This window comes from Macaca nemestrina, chromosome 7 (genome assembly GCF_043159975.1).
Source record: "Macaca nemestrina isolate mMacNem1 chromosome 7, mMacNem.hap1, whole genome shotgun sequence".
Classification (NCBI taxonomy): domain Eukaryota; kingdom Metazoa; phylum Chordata; class Mammalia; order Primates; family Cercopithecidae; genus Macaca; species Macaca nemestrina.
Window position 1 is genome coordinate 167234756 of NC_092131.1, and position 19894 is coordinate 167254649.

A 19894-nucleotide genomic window follows, 5' to 3' on the forward strand; every position below is an offset into this window, starting at 1 on the left:
TTTTAGTAGAGACAGGATTTCACCATATTGTCCAGACTGGTCTCAAACTCCTGGACTCAAGTGATCTGTCTGCCTTGGCCTCCCAAAGTGCTGGGATTACAGATGTGAGCTACCATACCTGGCCAGAATAGTATTAATCTATATTGGGATTGTTGTGGTCTTAGGAATATTAAGCCTTTAAGTTGGTAAGTTTTATTTTAGGATTGTTCCATGTATTGCAAATTAAAAGTTTTTATTTATCAGTGTTAATGTAGCATAAGATTATCCCTCAGTTTTATGAAAGGTGTTCACTTATCCAAGTTACTAAGTCTTCACTTCTTGCAGTGTGCAAAGTGAACAAATTGTGCTTATCTACATCAGACATTTCCTCTATAAAATTGAAACAAAAGCAAATAAATGCACAATCTGATTGTGTTTGCATTACAGAATCTTGGAGAGGCAGAATACGTAGTAGCACTTTTTATGTACATGTGTTTACTTGGTTATCCTGCTGACAAAATCAGTATTCTAACAACGTATAATGGCCAAAAGCATCTTATTCGCGACATCATCAATAGACGATGTGGAAACAATCCATTGATTGGAAGACCAAACAAGGTACTTTTATAATTATAATAAGTTCTCTTATTCATCATTTTGGCAAGATGGAAATGTTTATATTGTTCTACTTTATCTCTTTGCTATCTCTTTTTAAGATAGTTGAGAAAATGAAATAATGGTAACTATAAATAATTCTCTGACAACCCTATCTGGCAGTCTTGCTGGTTTGCTGTGACTTTCTATCTCAACTACTGCATAAAAGATATTTATTGATGGTAACAGAAATAAATGTTTCTGAAACTTTTTGTTCATAAAATGATATATAACAAAATTACATTATAATTTGTGTACTGTAATGAGGAGTATGTTTGTTTTGCTTTGCAGAGATATAATTTAGACTGCTTTTTATTGTGTATAAGGGGAGGTTGTCTTGGGAATAAGGGAAGATTGTAAAATGTATTCAGACCTTGGGATTTAAAAAAATATTTTTTTATATAATGAAAAATGCATAATAGCAAATAAAATGATGCTTCTTTCATTAATGAACGGTTGAATACATTAGAAAACACATAAAGATAATACTGATGATAAAATTAGGACTTTGGTTATGAACATGGCTATGTAAAAGCTCACCTTTTTTGGAAATTATGCAAAAGTAACAGGAAAATGACAGAAAGAGGGGACAAACTCTATTTTTATAGACTATCTGGACAGTAGTAGAAGAAAAGAGGGCCTTTTGTTATGAAAATCATCCAGCCTTCAGAAAACAGCCTTGCTCGCCCCATCTTAACGTCTCCCACGTAGCTAATCTAAGAAACTTACTTATTCAGTGATAAATAGTATAAAGGGAACTAGCACAAGCTCAATTTATAGGAAAACATGAAGAACAGAAAAACATAGATAGGATACATGCTCTGGAAAACATGTTGGCCTGGAAAAGATGAAATTTTTAAATATACATTTTGCTGTAAATTGGAAAATACTTAATGAAGTAACCATATCTTTGAGGAACAGCTGCAAAGCAGAGAAATGTAAGAACTCAGAAAGAGATGAAATGTAAGCTGGAAGAAAATAAAATCAGTGGAATGAAAACAAAATCAAAGGAATATAGGGAAGAATAGACACTGCAGAATACTTCATAAGGAATAGAGTGAAACTAAGAAACTAATAATTTTGCAAGTTTAGAAATAGAAGGACCTCAATATTTGAGTCCTTTTACAGAAAATCTGACTCAAATAATAAGGAAAGTTACTGTCTCTCATAACAAGATGGAAATAGGGTGGTTCCAAGGTTGGGTTACAGGGTAGCTCAATGATGTTATTCTGCCCTGCCAATGTCAGTATGTGAGCCCATTTCTCCCCATGGTCAGAGTGGCAAAAGAATTCCCAGGTATAATAGCCACACATAACAACAAAGGACTTATATCCAGAATATATATGAACTCCTATAAAAGTTATTACTAAATAAGGCAGACCAATACAAAATGGGCAAATGACTTGAACAGACACTTCACATAGGAAGACCTACAGTTAGCCAATACGTCATGAAAAAGTGCTTACCATCATTAGTTGTCAAGGAAATACAAATTAAAACTACAATGATATACCACTACCTACCCAAAAGAATATGTAAAATGATGAAGATTGACATTATGACAAGTGTTGGCAAGGATGTACAACAACTGAAACTAGAACGGGAACATTGCTGGTGAATGTGTAAAGTGGGATGGCAATTTTGGAAAAGTTTGACAGTTTCTTATGAAGTATGCATTTACTGTACAGCTCAGCAGTTTCACTTCCACATATTTATTCAAGACCGATGAAAACATGTCCACAAAAATATTTGTACATGAATATTTATTGCAGCTTTATGCAAAATAGCTTCAAACTAGAAACAGACCAAATTTTCATGAACAGGTGAATGGATAAACTGGTATATTCATTCAGTGAGAGAATACTCAAAAAGATATGAATTTCTTGTGTACACACACATGAATATATCTCAGAAACATGCTGATTGAAAGAAATAGGACACAAAATAATATATCCTTTTGATGCTATTTTTATGTAATTCTGGAACTGGCAAAAAATAATCTATAGTGACAGAAAGTAAATCAGTGGTTCCCTGGGGCTGGTGGATGCAGATTTGACCAAAATGAGGCCTGAGGTGATGGACATTTTTATTGTGGTGGTGGTCACATGGGAAAATGTATTGTCAAAATTCATCAAATTGTAAACTTGAACACATTTTATTGTGTAGAAACTATACCTCCATGTAGTTGACTTAAAAAGTGTTTTGTACACTTCCTAAAGATAGACTATAAATTACCGTTTCTGCAGGGTAAGCAATAAACTTTGTGTTGAATTGATGAAAAGATAAATGCCTGAGTTGCCAATATTAGTGACTGAAACCTTTCTGAACTTCCCTATTTGTACATACACTGTTTCTTTTCTTCTTCTTTTTTAAAAACAAAACAAAACAAAACAGGGTCTTACTCTGTTACCCAGGCTGGAGTGTAGTGTCATGATCTCAACTCACTGCAACCTCCACCTCCTGGGCTCAAGCAATCCTCCCAACTTAGCCTTCTGAGTACCCGAAACTACAGGCACACGCCACCATGCCCAGATAATTTTTGTATAATTTGTAGAGATGGGATTTCACCGCATTGCCCAGGCTGGTCTTTAACTCCTGGGCTCAAGCTGTCTGCCCACCTTGGCCTCCCATGTACATATATTTTCAAACTGAACAGAAAGTACAATGAAGATTATTTGTTTTTTTTTCTTTGATGGAGGAATGCTGTAGACATTTACTAGTGGTATATTAATTAATAAATAAGCATACTAAGTTATGTTGCTGAGCATCAAACTGGGATACCAGTTAATAAGCTAGACATAGTCCCTGCTTTCATGAAGTTTTGCAGTCTAATGGGGGAAGACTGTTAATTCCAAAAATAGTTATTTAGTTATCAGCAAAGGTGAAGACAAGTGCTATAAGTGTGAATAACATAAGGATGTAGTTTGATCTGGTTAGAATGGTTTATTTAATAACGTTCGTTAACTTGTTCTTGGAATTCCAAGTCTATGATTATGTTTCTTTTGAGTTTGATTATTTTAAGGATAAGATGTTTGTTTGTAGCACATTATTTAAATGATCTCTAGCATCTTTTGGCTTTGCAAATGCACCATATTTTCCATTTTTTATTTCTAGGTGACAACTGTTGATAGATTTCAAGGTCAACAGAATGATTATATTCTTCTTTCTCTGGTACGAACCAGGGCAGTGGGCCATCTGAGGTACGTAGGAAAAAACTTTCATAATGTTTATTGAACTTTACTATCTATTTCAATTTTGAAATTCTGTGGCTAAGTGTTCTAAATATTTTTTAAGTTTAAACTATAATTACTCGGCAACATTTGCTGCTTTTTGTTGGAATGTAACATCAGATTCCTTGTAGTAACTATTGTCATTGCTGCTGGATATTTTTACTCTTAAATGTTTTAGTAATTTTAACAGTTTTACTCTTTAACTCTATTCAGAGATAGCATTTTATCATAAAATCTTAATCTGTCCTGTATCTGTTAGAAACGTAATATCAGAAATTAAAGGAGATAAAGAAATTAAAGTCTTCAGAATAAATTTTCATTGTATAATATGTTTTCTCATTTTTTTTCATACACAATCTTTCAGCTTCAGTGTTAGAGGATAAAGGAGCCATTTGTTCTCCCTGGATTAAGAATTGTCAAAACAAACAATAATCTATTTTTATCATTTATTATGATGTATATATGTGTTAGAGATTTATGGAAATAATATCTTCTTATTATAAAGCATCCATTTAGTTTTATATAAACCTTCATGTTATATGACATACTAACAAAACTAAGGAGAGTTTATTACTTTATTGGATAGACATGAAAAGAAAATTCTCCAGGCTCTCATAATATTGTCATTAAGATCTATTTGAAGCTTAACCCAGTAATCAGGTTTCATGAGATTGATAACTTTTATGTAAGGGTAAGTAAAGATGTAATGGTTTAAGAAATTGTTTCGCATTCTAAAATAGTTTGTTTTTGCATATTAAGTGTCACGCCAGTATTTACAGACTTAACTTTTCTAAAAAGCAATTCTTTCTTCTCACTGAGATTTATAAACTGCCGTCTGAATGGGCTGTCACTATGGTTTACATAATTAACATAATTAACATCTCAAAAACTTACAGTATGAATATATGAACACTCCTTCCGCCCCCCTCCTCTCCCTACCTGTTTTCTTAACTCTGTGGTACTTGGTCTTCAAATTCCAGTGACTTTAGTTCTATGCTGCCCTTTGCCTAATGTTTCTGTAAACTTAGAAAAAAAGAAAGATTTTGATGATAAAATGCTTATAAATGAAGGGTTAAAAGAACACCCGATTTCAGTATTGTCTTGAACGTCAACATTTTCTAGCAAAAATACCTTTATCCCAATAAGGTAAATTTATTTGTATTTGCCAAAATTTTCCTTTGAAACTCCAACTTCTTCATGGGGGATAGTGTTGGTGGCGGTTGTGCATAGAAGTGATATGTCAGTTTATTATTTATGATTCTAGTTACCCAGGTAGCTTAGCCTAGGTATCTTAGCTAGAATTTTATCAAACTTTTAATAAAAATTTCTGATTTTTAGAAAGCTAATCTTTCAAATTCTTCCTTTTATATATAGGCAAGAAACTATTTCTGTTTCAGGATACCAAGGAAACCTACCTTCCTGCCATATTTCATTTTTTTAATAACATTATTGAGATGTAATTTGCATATATAATTTATCTATTTAAAGTGTTCAATTCAATGATTTTTTGGTATATTAACAGCTATGCAGTTATCTCCAAATCAATTTTAGAACATTTTCATCACTCTAGCAAGAAACCCTGTACTTAGCAATCACTTCCCTCCCCTGTCCCCCAAACCCTTGGCAACCACTAATTTACTTTTTATCTCTGTAGATTTGCCTATTTTGGACACTTAATATAAATGGAATCATATAATATATGGTCTTTTGTTACTGGCTTCTCTCACTTAACATATGTTCAAGGTTCATTGTTGTAGAATATATCAGTACTTCATTCCTTTTCATCGCTGAATAGTATTCCATTGTGTGGCTATGTCACATTTTATTTATCCATTCATCAATTGGACATTGGGTTGTTTCCATTTTGTGGCTATTAGAATGAATAATGCTGCAATGAATATGCATATACAGTTTTTATGTGAACACTTGTTTTTCTTTCACTTGGTTATAGACCTAAGAGTAGAATTTCTGGGTCATATGGTAACTCTGTATTTAGCATTTTAGGGAACTGTTAGACTGTTTTCCAAGTGCCTGCCTTATTTCTTTTGCTCACACCTTTTTTCAGCTAGGGTGGACTAACTGGGTGATTGGGTTGGAGCCAGCTTCAGTTCCAGAGGCCTGTTTGAGGACAATGTGGAGCTGTTTAGTAGCCAGAGTAGTGGTACAGTTCTGGTCCCTTTTCCAGCATTCATTGTTCTTGTACCGAACTGATTTGGACAGCCTAGCTACCAATAGAAATGCGTGTAACCTGTTCTGAGCCAAGTAATGAGGCTGCAGCTTTCCTCTGTTGTTTCCTCATAGGGGTTCTATCAGAGTGTTGGCGTTGTTGTTTAACAGTGCTTTTCCTCTCTAGCCATCTTCTGGGGACTAAGAAAGAATGTTGCAGTCCACATTGCCCTGCTTTCAAGACATAACTCCAAGGAGCTCTGCCTACTCATGTTACCATCCTTTGTTTTTTTGCCCGGTGGTTTGTTATGTTCATACTATTTGGTCATTCATTTAACAAACATTTTCAGATCCATCCATTGTTTGTCAGTGTGCTAGATTCTTAATATTTAGTAATAGATCTAACATTCATGATCTCTGCCCTTCTGGAGTTTAGGGTCTAGTGACATTAATATATCCTTGGAAGATCCCTACATTTGAATCTGCAGAAAATTTTTAGTTCAAATTTCCTCATGTACAATGGAGATCACACTTACAAAAGCCACTTTAATGCACTATAGCACTGAAGGCTGGGGAAAAGTTTTCTCAGAGAGACCATACAGTGTTCATTGCAATAGTGCTGTACCTGTGCTCTGTCTAGAGAGAGGGCCTTCTGGATGTGAGGGGGATTACAGTGGTCACCATGAAAACAACAGTTTGTCACCTGCTTCCACCACTAACCCTTTTTCCCCCAAACAACGTTAAATTCCACCATAATTTTATTTGTAACATTTGTGTGAGAATTTATGCTAAGTATTTCTAGCAGTGTACCTTCAGTTACCAGTGTTGGAACCACCCAACTGTAGTATGACCCCTTGGGGTTCTAAGGAAATATGGCAAAAATAATAATTTGGCTTACAATAAACTAGAAAACAATATTTCCTTCATGAATCCAGTGTGTCACAAATGTGGAGATTCCTCAAAGTTCCTGTAAAGGAATATGTCTTTTCCTTCTACCTAAATGAGCATGTCTTAATTTTGTTTGTTGCTGGGGGAAGGCTACCTATCCCTGCTCTGTCCCCTCACACACATACACATAACACAAGAATATAAGTGATAGTATATGCTGGTGTCACACTGTACCTCCTTAAGGAAACTAGATTCTTTTAAGACCATAGACTAGACCATAAAACACCACAGAAAATGAGGTTGAATTAGAGATACTCCCCAAATATCTTGCATTACACAAAGAAAAGCTATTAGATAAATAGTCCAGTTCCTGGTTTGTCTGTCTCTCTGAATGTTACAGAGAATAATCTCTGTAACATTAGATCTCTGTAACACTCTTTTACACGTTCTTTCAGAGATTGGAGGTGATTCTCCCAGGCTTTATTATTCTTCATGAAAGTCTTCTCTTTTGCATAGTACTCAAAAATTTAGCCATCTAAAAACATCTCAAGTAAAAAAACTGTCCTCCGCATTTGAAACCAGAATTATCTTTTCTCACTAAAACACATTTTATCTAATAGTGAGGTGAAATTACATTAGCCCTCTTTACATTTATTTGATTCAAACCTTTTTTAAAAAAACTTAGGTTCTTTTAAAAAATAGATTAAAGAAAAATGACATGATTCATCAGATAGCCAGCTACATGTATAGTTTGATCATTCAATTGAACCATTTTTATCACTGTTTTTATGAACACTGAGTACCTATTATAGGCCAGGCATTGAATCTAAATACTAGAATAAATACATGGATAAGATATATTATAGGCTGACTGTCCCTTATCTGAAGTTTCAGATTCTGAATTTTCACATTAGGGATGCTCAACTTGTATTGTTTTATAGCATCATACTATATTTCCATTTGTACTTATTGTTGTAAATAAGTATAAAACAGTGTGGTAAGAGTTATCTAGGAAGTAAAATTTTACCTTGATGGAGCCTGGGATTTTGGTAGGTGAAGTGGAAGAAGAGCTAGTTCAGATTGACTCAATGACAGTGATGCATTAAGTTGGTAACTGATGATTGAACTATACTGTAATACTAATATATTACTTAGACTTTTTAAATAAATGCATTGGTTATTTTGTGATCCTCCCCCTCAAAAAACCAACAAGAGGTTAGTAATAAAGCCTTAACTTTTACTTGGTTTATTAGTCATGTAACATTGATTAACTTCTATTAAGTTTTTAAGAAGCATAACTTTTTATTGCCGGGGCTTAACATGACTATCTAATGAAATATGTAAAAAACAAAACAAAAAAAAGCTGCATAAATGTTAATAATCTTGAAGTGTGCTAATTATTTTGTTTATTTCCTAAAGGGATGTCCGTCGCTTGGTAGTGGCCATGTCTAGAGCCAGACTTGGACTTTATATCTTCGCCAGAGTATCCCTCTTTCAAAACTGTTTTGAACTGACTCCAGCTTTCAGTCAGCTCACAGCTCGACCCCTTCATTTGCATATAATTCCAACAGAACCTTTCCCAACCACTAGAAAGGTAGGACTTCTTTCTTCATTTTACAGACAGCATTCCTCAGAGTGGGAAATTGGGATTTTCTTATAGGTGACCACATTAGCTTGGAACATTATTATAGATAATTTAGTCCCTGTTTTAGAGTGTGCTGCACTGAAGAACTGAGTTAGATTTTCTATATAAAAATAATACCGGCAGGGTGCAGTGGCTTATACCTATAATCCCAGCACTTTGGGAGGCCGAGGTAGGAGGATTGCTTGAGCCCAGGAGTTTGAGACCAGCCTGGGCAACATAGCGAGACCTCGTCTCTATATAAAAAATAAATAAATAAATAAAAATTAAAAATAATAATGTCAGCCCACATTTAGTCACCACCATGTATTAGGCAGACAGTTCTTTACTACATTATCTCGCTTTCATCTCAGTAAAAACAGCCTATTAGGTTATTAGATTATTTTATTAACCCCATTTTACAAATGGAGAAACTTAGGGTCAGAGAAGCTAAGTAGCTTGGCCATGCATCTGGCAGATAGAGGATCCAAGATCTGAAAAGCCAGGAGGTCTTTTCGAATAACATCCGAGTTCATGTGATTTATCATTTTTCTATACTGTTCGTCTTCAGCTTTGTAAGGAGAACTTAACTACTTACTTGAAAATAGAGCAATAAATAGTTGAGTTCTTAAGAAGCTTACATTCTGGGGAAATGAGGGAGGAGAGAGCACATATATTTAATGAAAAGATAGAGAAATACTACTCCCTCTTATCCCCCCTTCTTTCTCCCCTTTTCCTAGCACCTTCCCTCCTTAGGTAACCAGTCTCTTTAGTTTCTCATTTAATCCTTATATTCCTTTTGTATAAAGGAGAAGAGATATGTTTATTTTTGTATTATTTTCCTTCTTACATGAAGGTTATTATACTATAGACTTTTGGGCTTTGCTTTTTTATTTAATGAATTGTCCTGGGGGTCCATTGGGTTTTAAATAACATATTTTAGATGTTCACAGTATACGTCTTCCCTCCACACCTCTAAAAAAATCTTAAGTCTTGTGTGTTTAATAATAAGTACTTTTTAAAAAACTGCCTTTTTATTTACTTATTTTTGAAGAAATGCTGCTGTGGAGAAATAGGAAAATGGTGGAGAGAGATCATGGGGTGGTAGGGTCACATAAAGCCTCAAGTGTCAGGCTCAAGTCTAGACACAATCCTATTATATCTGACTTTCTCCATCTTTTGTGGGCTGTTAAACAGGCAAATTCCTGACAAGAGGTCTGGGACAGAGCCTAGGTGTCATCATGTGTAACAAGCTCCCCAGGTGCTTTCTATGTAAGGGCTACACGTCACACCTGAAGAAATCTGAAGTGCAGGTCAGACAGTATCACTGAACAGAAGGCTTGGAAACCCAGGCTTTAGATAACACTCATGAGTTCAAGACCCTGGGGAGGTTAGGGCTGAGAACATCTCCCCATCTTCTGCTCAAGACATAGTGAGGGGCAGAGTGCTGTGTCTCAAGGAAAGGCAGTTCTTGGCAAGACTCCAGAAAATAAGCTAACAAACAAAAACTCTTCCATGTTCTTAGTCATAATAACATGGCAGTATTTGTACATACGAGTTCTGACCATTGCAGAAAATAACCATTAATCAAAAGAATACCTGCTTAGATGGAATGCTGCCATCCTGCTTATTTCTGAGAAGTGTTGTTTAATTTACTAAATTATTTCTAACTTCATGTTCTTTAAATAATTTGTCACTTTAAGATTGAATCCTCCTTTTTTGGGGTATGTTTTTTACCTTAATGGTTTTCTACATTGTTCCTATCATAAGAAAGGATAAGACTTTATAAACATTTTATTAATAACTATAAATAAGAAAGTTGTTAATCTCTATTTTAGGGTGGTTTACAAAGAAGTGCAAGTTCTGTATTTTCTTGATTTGCTTTACTACTTTACCTACACTTATAGAGCATTGTTTCTTAGATTGTTGTCAGAAGCTACAAAGAATCAGCTCATTCCACCCAGACCTTCTGAATCCGAATCTGTAGGGGCTAGAGCCTAGGTGCCTGCAATTTAACAGTCTACCCCAGTCTGATAGACACTAAAATTTTAAAAAGAGCTTTTGAATATTCATCCTCTTGACTCATAGTCATGTATTAAATAAAAGTAAATGTTAGCCTCTTATTTTTTAGGAAAATATAAATAGGACAAAGAGTGTTACTATTTTCTTTCTGAATTATCTTATGAACTGTCTTTGGAGCATGCACAGTCTTAGAAACTGCTGTTTCAGACCATGTTGACTTTTCTCTCTAGTCAAATAATTACTTATCTCTTACTAATTCTTTTATATTAGATAGTAAACTAAAACCCATACTTCACTTACCAGCCCAAAATTATATTACAAGCTGGCGACTCTTAGCTCTTCTGGTCTCTAACTTTTCTAAATTTCAGTGGAATCACTATTCTTCATGAAGTCTTTTTTTTTTTTTTAAATAATCTTTTTTTAATGGGAGTCACATGGCCAGCAGGCAGAGCATGCTGACCTGGGCCCCCTTTTTATTCTATTTAAGTCTTTTTTTTTTTTTTAACATTCATGAAGTCTTCATGAATGTTACTACTCTTCATACTTGCATTTCATATCCTCTTACGGTTAGTTCTTCCATACCCTAATCATGTTTATTCATAAGATTAAGAAATGGGTTTATGTTGAAGTGTTACCTTCTAGGGTTGTTTTACTAGATACTTAACATTCTTTTTTCCTTTTTCTAGAATGGAGAGAGACCATCTCATGAAGTACAAATAATAAAAAATATGCCCCAGATGGCAAACTTTGTATACAACATGTACATGCATTTGATACAGACTACACATCATTATCATCAGGTGAGTTTCTCAAAATTGACTTTTATTTTTCTTGCTGTAGAAATAATTTTCTTTTTTTCAGAATAAATCTTTAAAGTACCTAATTCCTTGTGGGAAATCAACTAAACTAAAGCAGGCTATTGTTATTTATGTAACATTCATATTTTTAAAACATCTTTATATAGATAGAATTCCACATACAATAAAGTCCACAAACTTAAAGTGTACAATTTTATATGTTCTGGCATAGGTGTTTACCTGTGAAGCCGCCGGCACAGTCAAGATAAAGAGCATATCCATAATCCCAAGAGTTTTCGCTTGTGCCCATTTGTAATCCCTCCTTGCCCTTCACCAGTCCCCTTTTTACCTTCCCAGGCAGCCAAGGATCTGCTTTCTGTCATGATAGGTTTGCTTCCATTTTCTAGATTTTTATATAAATGGAATCTACCGTGTGTATTCTTATTTTTTCCGGCTACTATTGCTTATACAAGTCTTTGCACTTTATCTTGGGTAGATACCTAAGAGTGGAATGGCTGGATTATATGTTAAGGATGTGTTTAACTTTTTAAGAAACTGCCAACCTGTTTTTCAAAGTGGTTGACCCACTTTACACTCTCACCAGCAGTGTGAGAGTTCTGATTGCTACACATCCTCACCCTCACTTGATATGGTAGGCCTTTTTAAAATTTGGCAGTTCTAATAGATATACAGTGATCTCAGTCTAGTTTTAATTTTCATTTCCCTAAGGACTAGTGATATTGAGCATCTTTTCATGTGGTCATTTGCCATCTGTATATCTTTGGGGATGTGTCTGCTCAGGTTTCCTGCTCATTTTTTTATTGGATTGTATATTAAGTTTCAAGAGGTTTTTATTTATTCTGGCTACAAGTCCTTTATCAGATATGTATTTTACAAATATTTTCACCCACTCTGGCTTATTTATGTTGTGTCTTTCAAAGAGCAAAAGTTTGAAATTTTGATGAAGTTCAATGTATCAAATTGTTCTTTTATGATTCATGCTTTTTGTGTCCTAAAAATACATAGCCTAACTCAGAGTTACAAAGGTTTTTTTCTAGAGATTGTGTAGTTTTAGGTTGGATGGTTAGGTATGATGCATTTTGAGTTAATTTTTTATATGATACAGGTAGGATTGAGTTTTATTCATTTGCCTGTGGATATCCAGTTGTTTCAGCACCATTTTCCTAATAGGCTGTTTTTTTCTTTGTTGACTTGCTTGTCAACTTAGTCAAAATATCAATTGACTATATATGTGAAAGTCTTATTCTGGGCTTTCTATTCTGTTCCATTGTTCTGTATATCCCTTTGCCATGACTGTACTACCTTGATCATAGTAGCTTTACAGTCAGTCTGGAAATTAGATAACATAAGTCCTTTAGCTTTGTTCTTCATTTTAGAAATTGTTTTAGCTATCCCAGTTCCTTTGCTTTTCTATATACATTTTAGAATCAGCAGGTCAGTTTCTACCCCCAAAGGCATGCTGCAGTTTTTAAAGGGTATTTTGAAGAGTAGGATCCATTGTTTAGGATCCATTTGAGGAGATTAACATCTTCATTTATTGAGTCTTCCTATCCATGAATAAGATCTCTCATTTATTTAGATCTTCTTTGAATTCTCATCAGGGTTTTGTAGTTTTCAATATACAAACCTTACACATATTTTGTTAACATTTTGCTAAGTATTTTTCTTTTTCTTTTCTTTTTTTTTTTTTTTTTGCTGCTATTGTGCATGGTACTTTTAAAAAATCTTCAAGGCTGAGCACGGTGGCTCATGCCTGTAATCCCAGCAGTTTGGGAGGCTGAGGTGGGTGGATCACCTGCGGTCAGGAGTTCGAGACCAGCCTGGCTAACATGGTGACACCCCACCTCTGCTAAATATACAAAAATTAGCCAGGCATGGTAGTACATGTCTGTAATCCCAGCTACTTGGGAGGCTGAGGCAGGAGAATTGCTTGAACCCAGGAGACGGAGGTTGCAGTGAGCTGAGATGGCACCACTGCACTCCAGCCTGGGCAACAGAGCCAGACTCTGTCTCAGTAAATTAAATGAAATTAAATAAATAAATAAATAAATAAATAAATAAATAAATAAATAATTTCAATTTCCAGCACTGTAAGCAGAGTCCCTGATGAGAAAGTCACTAGACTGCCATGGGGCAAAGGGCAGGCTAAGCATATAGAGTTGCTCCAGTTTTCTGGTTGAACAGGACGGAAACCTTGTTCCTTGCTGCTCCCTTCTCCCATGGCTTTGTCTTAAGGCCAGGCTCCTCTCTACCTCTCACAGGGCTCTTTTTCTTTTCTTTTCTCTTCTCTTCTCTTTTCTCTTTCTCTTTTCTTTTCTCTGTTCTGTTCTGTTCTGTTCTTTTCTTTTCCAGAAGGAATCTCTTTGTCGCCCAGGCTGGAGTACAGTGGCACAATCTCAGCTCACTGCAACCTCCATCTCTCAGGGTCAAGCGATCCTCCTGCCTCAGCCTCCCAACTAGCTGGGACCAAGCTTAGCTATTTTTGTATTTTTAGTAGAGATGGGGTTTCACCATGTTGGCTAGGCTGGTCTGGAACTCCTGACCTCAAGTGATCCACCTGCCTCAGCCTCCCAAAGTGCTGGGAATGCCACCATGAGCCACCGCACCCAGCTCACAGGGCTCTTTGATTAAAGTTGACCCTTTCTTGAGTTAGTTTTATAATCAGTCCTAATCAGTCACTATTTTTTGCAGAAATGTTTACAGCAAAGTCTGTTGCTTAAAAATCTAATGGCTTTTCATGGTTGTTTTCCTCTCTGAAGATTTTGTAAGTATTTTGATTATCAGGATATGACATCTGTGTAGGCATATTCCTTGGTGTTAGCAGGACCTAGACCATTGCCATCAGAGGTGTTACGTCTGTAATGTAAAATGGTCAGCACTCTTTTGGAGAACTCTAGAATGATAATGTGAGAACTTAGCTTTATAAGCTGTTTTTCATATTGGTATTGTCTTTTTTTTTTTTTTTTAATTAGACTTTATTACAACTACCACCTGCTATGGTAGAAGAAGGTGAGGAAGTTCAAAATCAAGAAACAGAATTGGAAACAGAAGAAGAGGCTATGACTGTTCAAGTTGACATCATACCCAGTCCAACAGACACCAGCTGCAGTCAAGAAACTCCAGCCTTTCAAACTGACACCACTCCTAGTCAGACTGAGACCACCGCCAGTGAGACAGGAGCCAGTTCCAATCCAGAAGCCATCCCTGCTTTATCTGAGACCACCACTACTGTGGCAGGAGCTGTATCTGCACCTGCAGAGGCTTACACACCTCAGGATGCCACATCTGCCCCAGAAGGGACCAAGTAGCCAAACTGTAGTCCTAAAGGAGGACATGTCATTCAAAAAGTCTGAGTAAAGTTATTTTCTGTATTTTATATTTGCTTCTGCCATTTTACTGTCACTAATTAATGTTCAGTTCTTATATTAACTGGTTTTGGTGTCTTGAATATATTTTTTTAAATTATGTGTATGAACAATTCTAGTTTCATTTGTTCAATCAGAAGAGTAAATAACCATTCCTCTCATGTTTTGATCACTGAGTGTGTCTGTAATCATACCTACATTAAAATCATTTTCTGTAGAATATATAATATATACTGCACATTTTTAGTGAACTTCTCTAAAGAAGAGGACAGAATACACCAGACTTAACCATGAATACGCTTAAGTGTCCAAATTGGGAAGGAACTTGTTTCTTCTGTTATACTATCAAATGCTTAAATGCTGTTTCCTTTTTTCTTACTGTTCTTTACATAAAGTAATATCTTTATGTAAAGATACTACTGGCAGTAAGATACAGGTTTCTCCGATCTATCAGAGTGGTCACATGCATTTCCTTCTCTCAAATCTTAGAATCACCTAAGACGTCTGTTTATTCTTGAGGCACACCTCAGACTGAATGAGTCAGAATCTCAGGATTAGAGCCCAGGAATCTATATTTTAGGAGGTTCTCCACACCACTAATGTTTGGGTTGCTGGCAGAGTGGCATCAGCCAAGGCTGGTGAGGCTGAGCCAGGATTTGTCATCAGCTAAATAGGAAGACTCTGCCAAATCAATCTGGGCAAGAAGCAGGATCCTGAGTCTGGGCAATGAGAGTCAGAGAACTTAACTCCTGTGTGCAGGGTAGAATTTTCCTATGGCAGAAATTCTGTTTTCTGCCTTATTTTTCTTGGGATAATCAGCCACAAGGAGACCTTCAGGTAAAATGTGGTTCAAATATGGGAAAGCAGAGGTATTTAGGACCTTGCTACTCAAGTATGATTTGTGAACCAACAGCATCAACATCGTATTGAAGTTTGGTATTTATAGAAATGCAGAAGTTTGGGCTCTGCTCCAAACCTATTAAATCTAAATCTACATTGCAACAAATTCCCCAGGTGATTCACAGGCACTTTGTAGTTTGAGAAGCGTGTACTAAGATTACTGTGTTGTCTTCACATGAATGAGGCTATAATGGTAGAATTACCAGTGAATGTGACTAATGTTTTCTGACAAAGGACCTCTGCTTATAAGGTCCCTGGGCATGGTGCCCAGAACTGGGGAAAAAAAAAAAAAAAAGAAATGTTTATGTGTATGTGTAGAGGGGAAAATTGCCCACTAGTTCTCTGTTTCCCAGTTTGATCATCTGCTAGAGTATCTAAAGGGGAGCATTTCCCCCAAAGTGTCTCCTCTAGTGCATCTACCTATGGGCCTGGCCATGTCCAAGGAATCTTTGAAGAAACAAGCAAGAACTGCACACTTATCATTGAAATCCTTCTGGTCCTGACATTTTGAAGGAATGATTGCTTCATAAGGAAGTTAAACCCAGAAAGTCAAGTCAGTTATATTTTTGAGTAACTAGTGTTTGCTCAGCTCTACCAGGCTGTGTTGAGTATGGTCCAGACTCTCATTTTATGATGTGTCCTACTGCATCAGGACACTTGTGTCAGTGTCAGGTGAGGAGGGGAGATGAGAGTGATGAGGCGATGAGAGGAGTGAAATACCAAGGACGCGATACTAGGAAACCCAGGTCTATTTGTTATCAGAGTAAGGATCAAGCCAGATAGCCTGTTATGTAATTGCACTTTTAAAAGATTTTGAAAGCAGGTGCTGTGGGCATCTGTATGCACTCATAGAATTGTTTTCATTTGTAACTATATGGTATCAGGCCAAGCAAGGGAAAGAAGCTTTACTGTATTACCATCTTTCCTGGAAAAGACTGATTTTTCTCTCTCCCTTAAGGGATATGAGGTATGATACCTGCAACCAAAATAAGTGGACTGTTAAGCTGCTCTCTCAGCTATTTTCCAAGCAATGTACATCACTCTTGCCTAGATGAGTGACCATACTTTTTTCCTTGCTGCTTGGTTTTTCTGTCACTAAAAAGCAAATTTAGGTGGAAGATGGATGGGTAAGTCCTTTGTCCTTGTCAAAAGAATTTAAAAAGGGGTAAAGGCAGTGGGATTTGAATTCTTTTAAACTGTTTATTCATTGGAAAGGCAAGTGAGTGGCAGTTGACTATAGAATCTTGGGAATTTTTGAAGGAATTTAAGAGCTCTACTTTTTTTTTTTTTTTTTTTTTTTTTTTTTTTTTTTTGAGACGGAGTCATGCTCTGTCGCCCAGGCTGGAGTGCAGTGGCCGGATCTCAGCTCACTGCAAGCTCCGCCTCCCGGGTTCACGCCATTCTCCTGCCTCAGCCTCCCAAGTAGCTGGGACTACAGGCGCCCGCCACTTCGCCCGGCTAGTTTTTTTTGTATTTTTTAGTAGAGACGGGGTTTCACCATGTTAGCCAGGATGGTCTCGATCTCCTGACCTCGTGATCCGCCCGTCTCGGCCTCCCAAAGTGCTGGGATTACAGGCTTGAGCCACCGCGCCCGGCCTTTACTTATTTTAAGTAATGAGGAAACAATCAGAGAGACTTAACCAGGGTGGCAACTGTGGAAGAGTGGGGTAGAATCCGAGTCTACAGTTCTACAGCAGTGCTTTATTTTTTCAATCAAGCATACATGAGGGATTGCTTAATAAATTCAAGGGTTTTCTATATAATTTGAGATTACTACAGACACAGGTACTCTAGCCATGTGACTATTTCAGATTAGTGTTCCCATTGCTCTCCATCCTGTTTTTCACATCTAAATATGTCATGATTTTAGAATCTCTTTTTAAAGAAAACCAAAAAGAGGCATGCCAAAAACAATGAGCATGAAATGAAGCAATTCAAGTATTTAGAATTTCTTTTTTTTTTTCTCAAAATGCTGAGTTAAGAAAGTTCATTGCCAACAGTTGAGAATAAATAGCTCTATTGATTTAGGCAAATGAATGAGAAGATCTAAACATTATCAAGACTCCTGAAGTTGGTGTAATAAAAGTTGAGATGTTTTGCTAGATGCTGAGAGAAAAGGCATAAATGGGCCATTCGTGCTTCTGTAAACAAATGAAATTTTGTAATGATCAGGAGACAGCATGATACTGTAAAACACACTTTGGACTCATTCAGACCTGGCTCAGAATTTTACCTAATTTGCTTATCCGCATTTGGTTTGACCTTAGGCAAATTTTATAACCTCTCTAAGCCGGTTTTCTTTATTTGTAAATAATAGGGAAAAGATCTGTTTGGATTTGGGGCAGGAGAGTTGTTTGTTTTATAGGCTAATGTTTATGAAAATAATCTCCAGTTAGGTGCTTAGTAAATACCAGTTTCTCTCTCTGTTTTTCTTCAAAACTTTATTGACAATGTAGGATATTGCCAACCAATCCTTTGACATGAGTGCTTAGCCATGCCCCAATCCAGGGAGCATGAAGGATGATCAAGAAGGGGACACCTAGTGGCAGCTGACCTTTGAGGATCTGTCTAGGATCGGGTCTACTGATTTGGGACCTCTGAATCAGTACATTATAACATCGAGGTGATCTCTGCCAAAATTAAAGTTCTGGCAGAACAGCATAAGCAGAGGAAGACACTAGGTCTTTCTGAAATACGGAGCTGATAACTTCTATCAGTCCTGAATTCTGTGCTGTCCCACCCCCAAATCATCTTTATTGTTGCATGTACTTAGCTTTGTGCCTTGAATTGCTGTTTCCTTTTTATCTTGCACTCAGATGGTATTTTTAGAGATGTTTCTTCAATCAAAACAAGATAACGGTTTAAAAAAAAAACAAAGTGACCCTTTTGCATAAGCCAGAAGAGCAGTGCCTTGCTTCCTGTGAAAAATGCTTGGCAGTTAGCCTGTGTAATTATTTAGCAATCATGTTAATAGATGTTTAAGAATAATGGAACTGGAGCAGTACTGAGCCAAGGGTGGAAATGAAGACATGTGAGACTATTTTTTCTTCATCCACCGATACTCTTCAGTTACAAGGATTTAATTTAAAAGGGTTTTAATTCAATGGAATCCAGAAGCTTTGGACGCGCCTGTTTTTCTTCTTAGAGACAAACCTGGAGCTTGACTCAGAATGCAGCATGGTACTCCTGACTGTGTGCCAGCTTTATTCACTTATCTTTCTACCTTTTGGCTTACATTTATTTCAGGGCTGGCTGACCTTTTGAGCTTACGTACAAAGATGGCTGATACCATTATTTTTCAACATATATTACAGAAAATACTACTCTTGAAAAATACTCTGAGAAATATGTTCTATGGCCAGATAGGTTTGGGAAACAATGTTCCTCCTTTGCAGAATTGTAATGCACTGTTAGCTAATTAAAGGCTCTCAGATGTCCCACTGGAAATAATCATGTTTAGCTTTCTTTAACCTAGTATTTCCCAAACTTAATAGAGCATAAAACTTTTTTTTTTTTTTTTTAAATAAGATACCTTGGTTAGCTGTTTCCTTAGAACACAATTTAGGGACCAATATTGCCGGGCACCGTGGCTGCCGCCTGTAATCCCAGCAATTTGGGAGGCCGAGCCGGGCGGATCACCTGAGGTCAGGAGATCGAGACCATCCTGGCCAACTTGGTAAAACCCTGTGTCTACTAAAAATACAGAAATCAGCTGGGCGTGCTGGCAGGTGCCTGTAGTCCCAGTTATTCTGGAGGCTGAGGCAGGAGAATCACTTGAACCCAGGAGGCGGAGGTTGCAGTGAGCCGAGATGGGCGTCACTGCACTCCAACCTGGGCGACGAGCAAAAACTCCGTCAAAAAAAAAAAAAAAAAAAAAGATACCTTAGATAGCTATTTCCTTAGAACACAGTTTGGGAACCAATATCTTTACATTGACTAAAACTGTGAATCTCCCTTTAAAAATAAAGCCCCAAAATCCTTTTTTTTTTTTTCCTACAGGTAACCAGAGGGTGAAGTAACACAGCCGAAGAGGAAACCAGAAGTGAAGTGATTTGTACAAAATGTCGTAGTGTAATTTATTGAGTGTCATGTGGTATTAATAGCAACATCCTGAAAATGCAAATGAATAAAAGTTTGGTCAATGTACCATGACATTCCTTCGTGTGAGCCTCCTAAGAAAAGGTCACTGAGCATTCTCTGTTTACATTTTAATTTTAGACTCCAGAATTTCACACACAGTTTTTCTTCTCA

At 36.5% G+C, this 19894-nt stretch overlaps 1 protein-coding gene across 3 annotated transcripts in view; it reads left to right on the top strand.

Annotated features, from left to right (window-relative positions):
• The window catches only part of LOC105492879 (aquarius intron-binding spliceosomal factor), a 118322-nt gene extending 98525 nt beyond the window's left edge, over positions 1 to 19797 (top strand). Inside the window, exons 31-36 of one of the 3 annotated variants that reach the window (XR_011606187.1) lie at positions 427 to 597; positions 3748 to 3833; positions 8337 to 8511; positions 11247 to 11360; positions 14351 to 16770; positions 19643 to 19797. Coding sequence is in view for 2 of the 3 variants with exons in the window: in XM_071067126.1 (XP_070923227.1) it covers positions 427 to 597; positions 3748 to 3833; positions 8337 to 8511; positions 11247 to 11360; positions 14351 to 14686 (882 nt within the window). In the remaining variant the exon portion in view is untranslated. Of the gene's footprint in view, positions 1 to 426; positions 598 to 3747; positions 3834 to 8336; positions 8512 to 11246; positions 11361 to 14350; positions 16771 to 19642 lie in introns of those variants that run through there. The other 2 variants (XM_071067126.1, XM_071067127.1) reach the window with 2 other exon arrangements.
• The last annotated feature ends 97 nt before the right edge of the window (positions 19798 to 19894 follow it).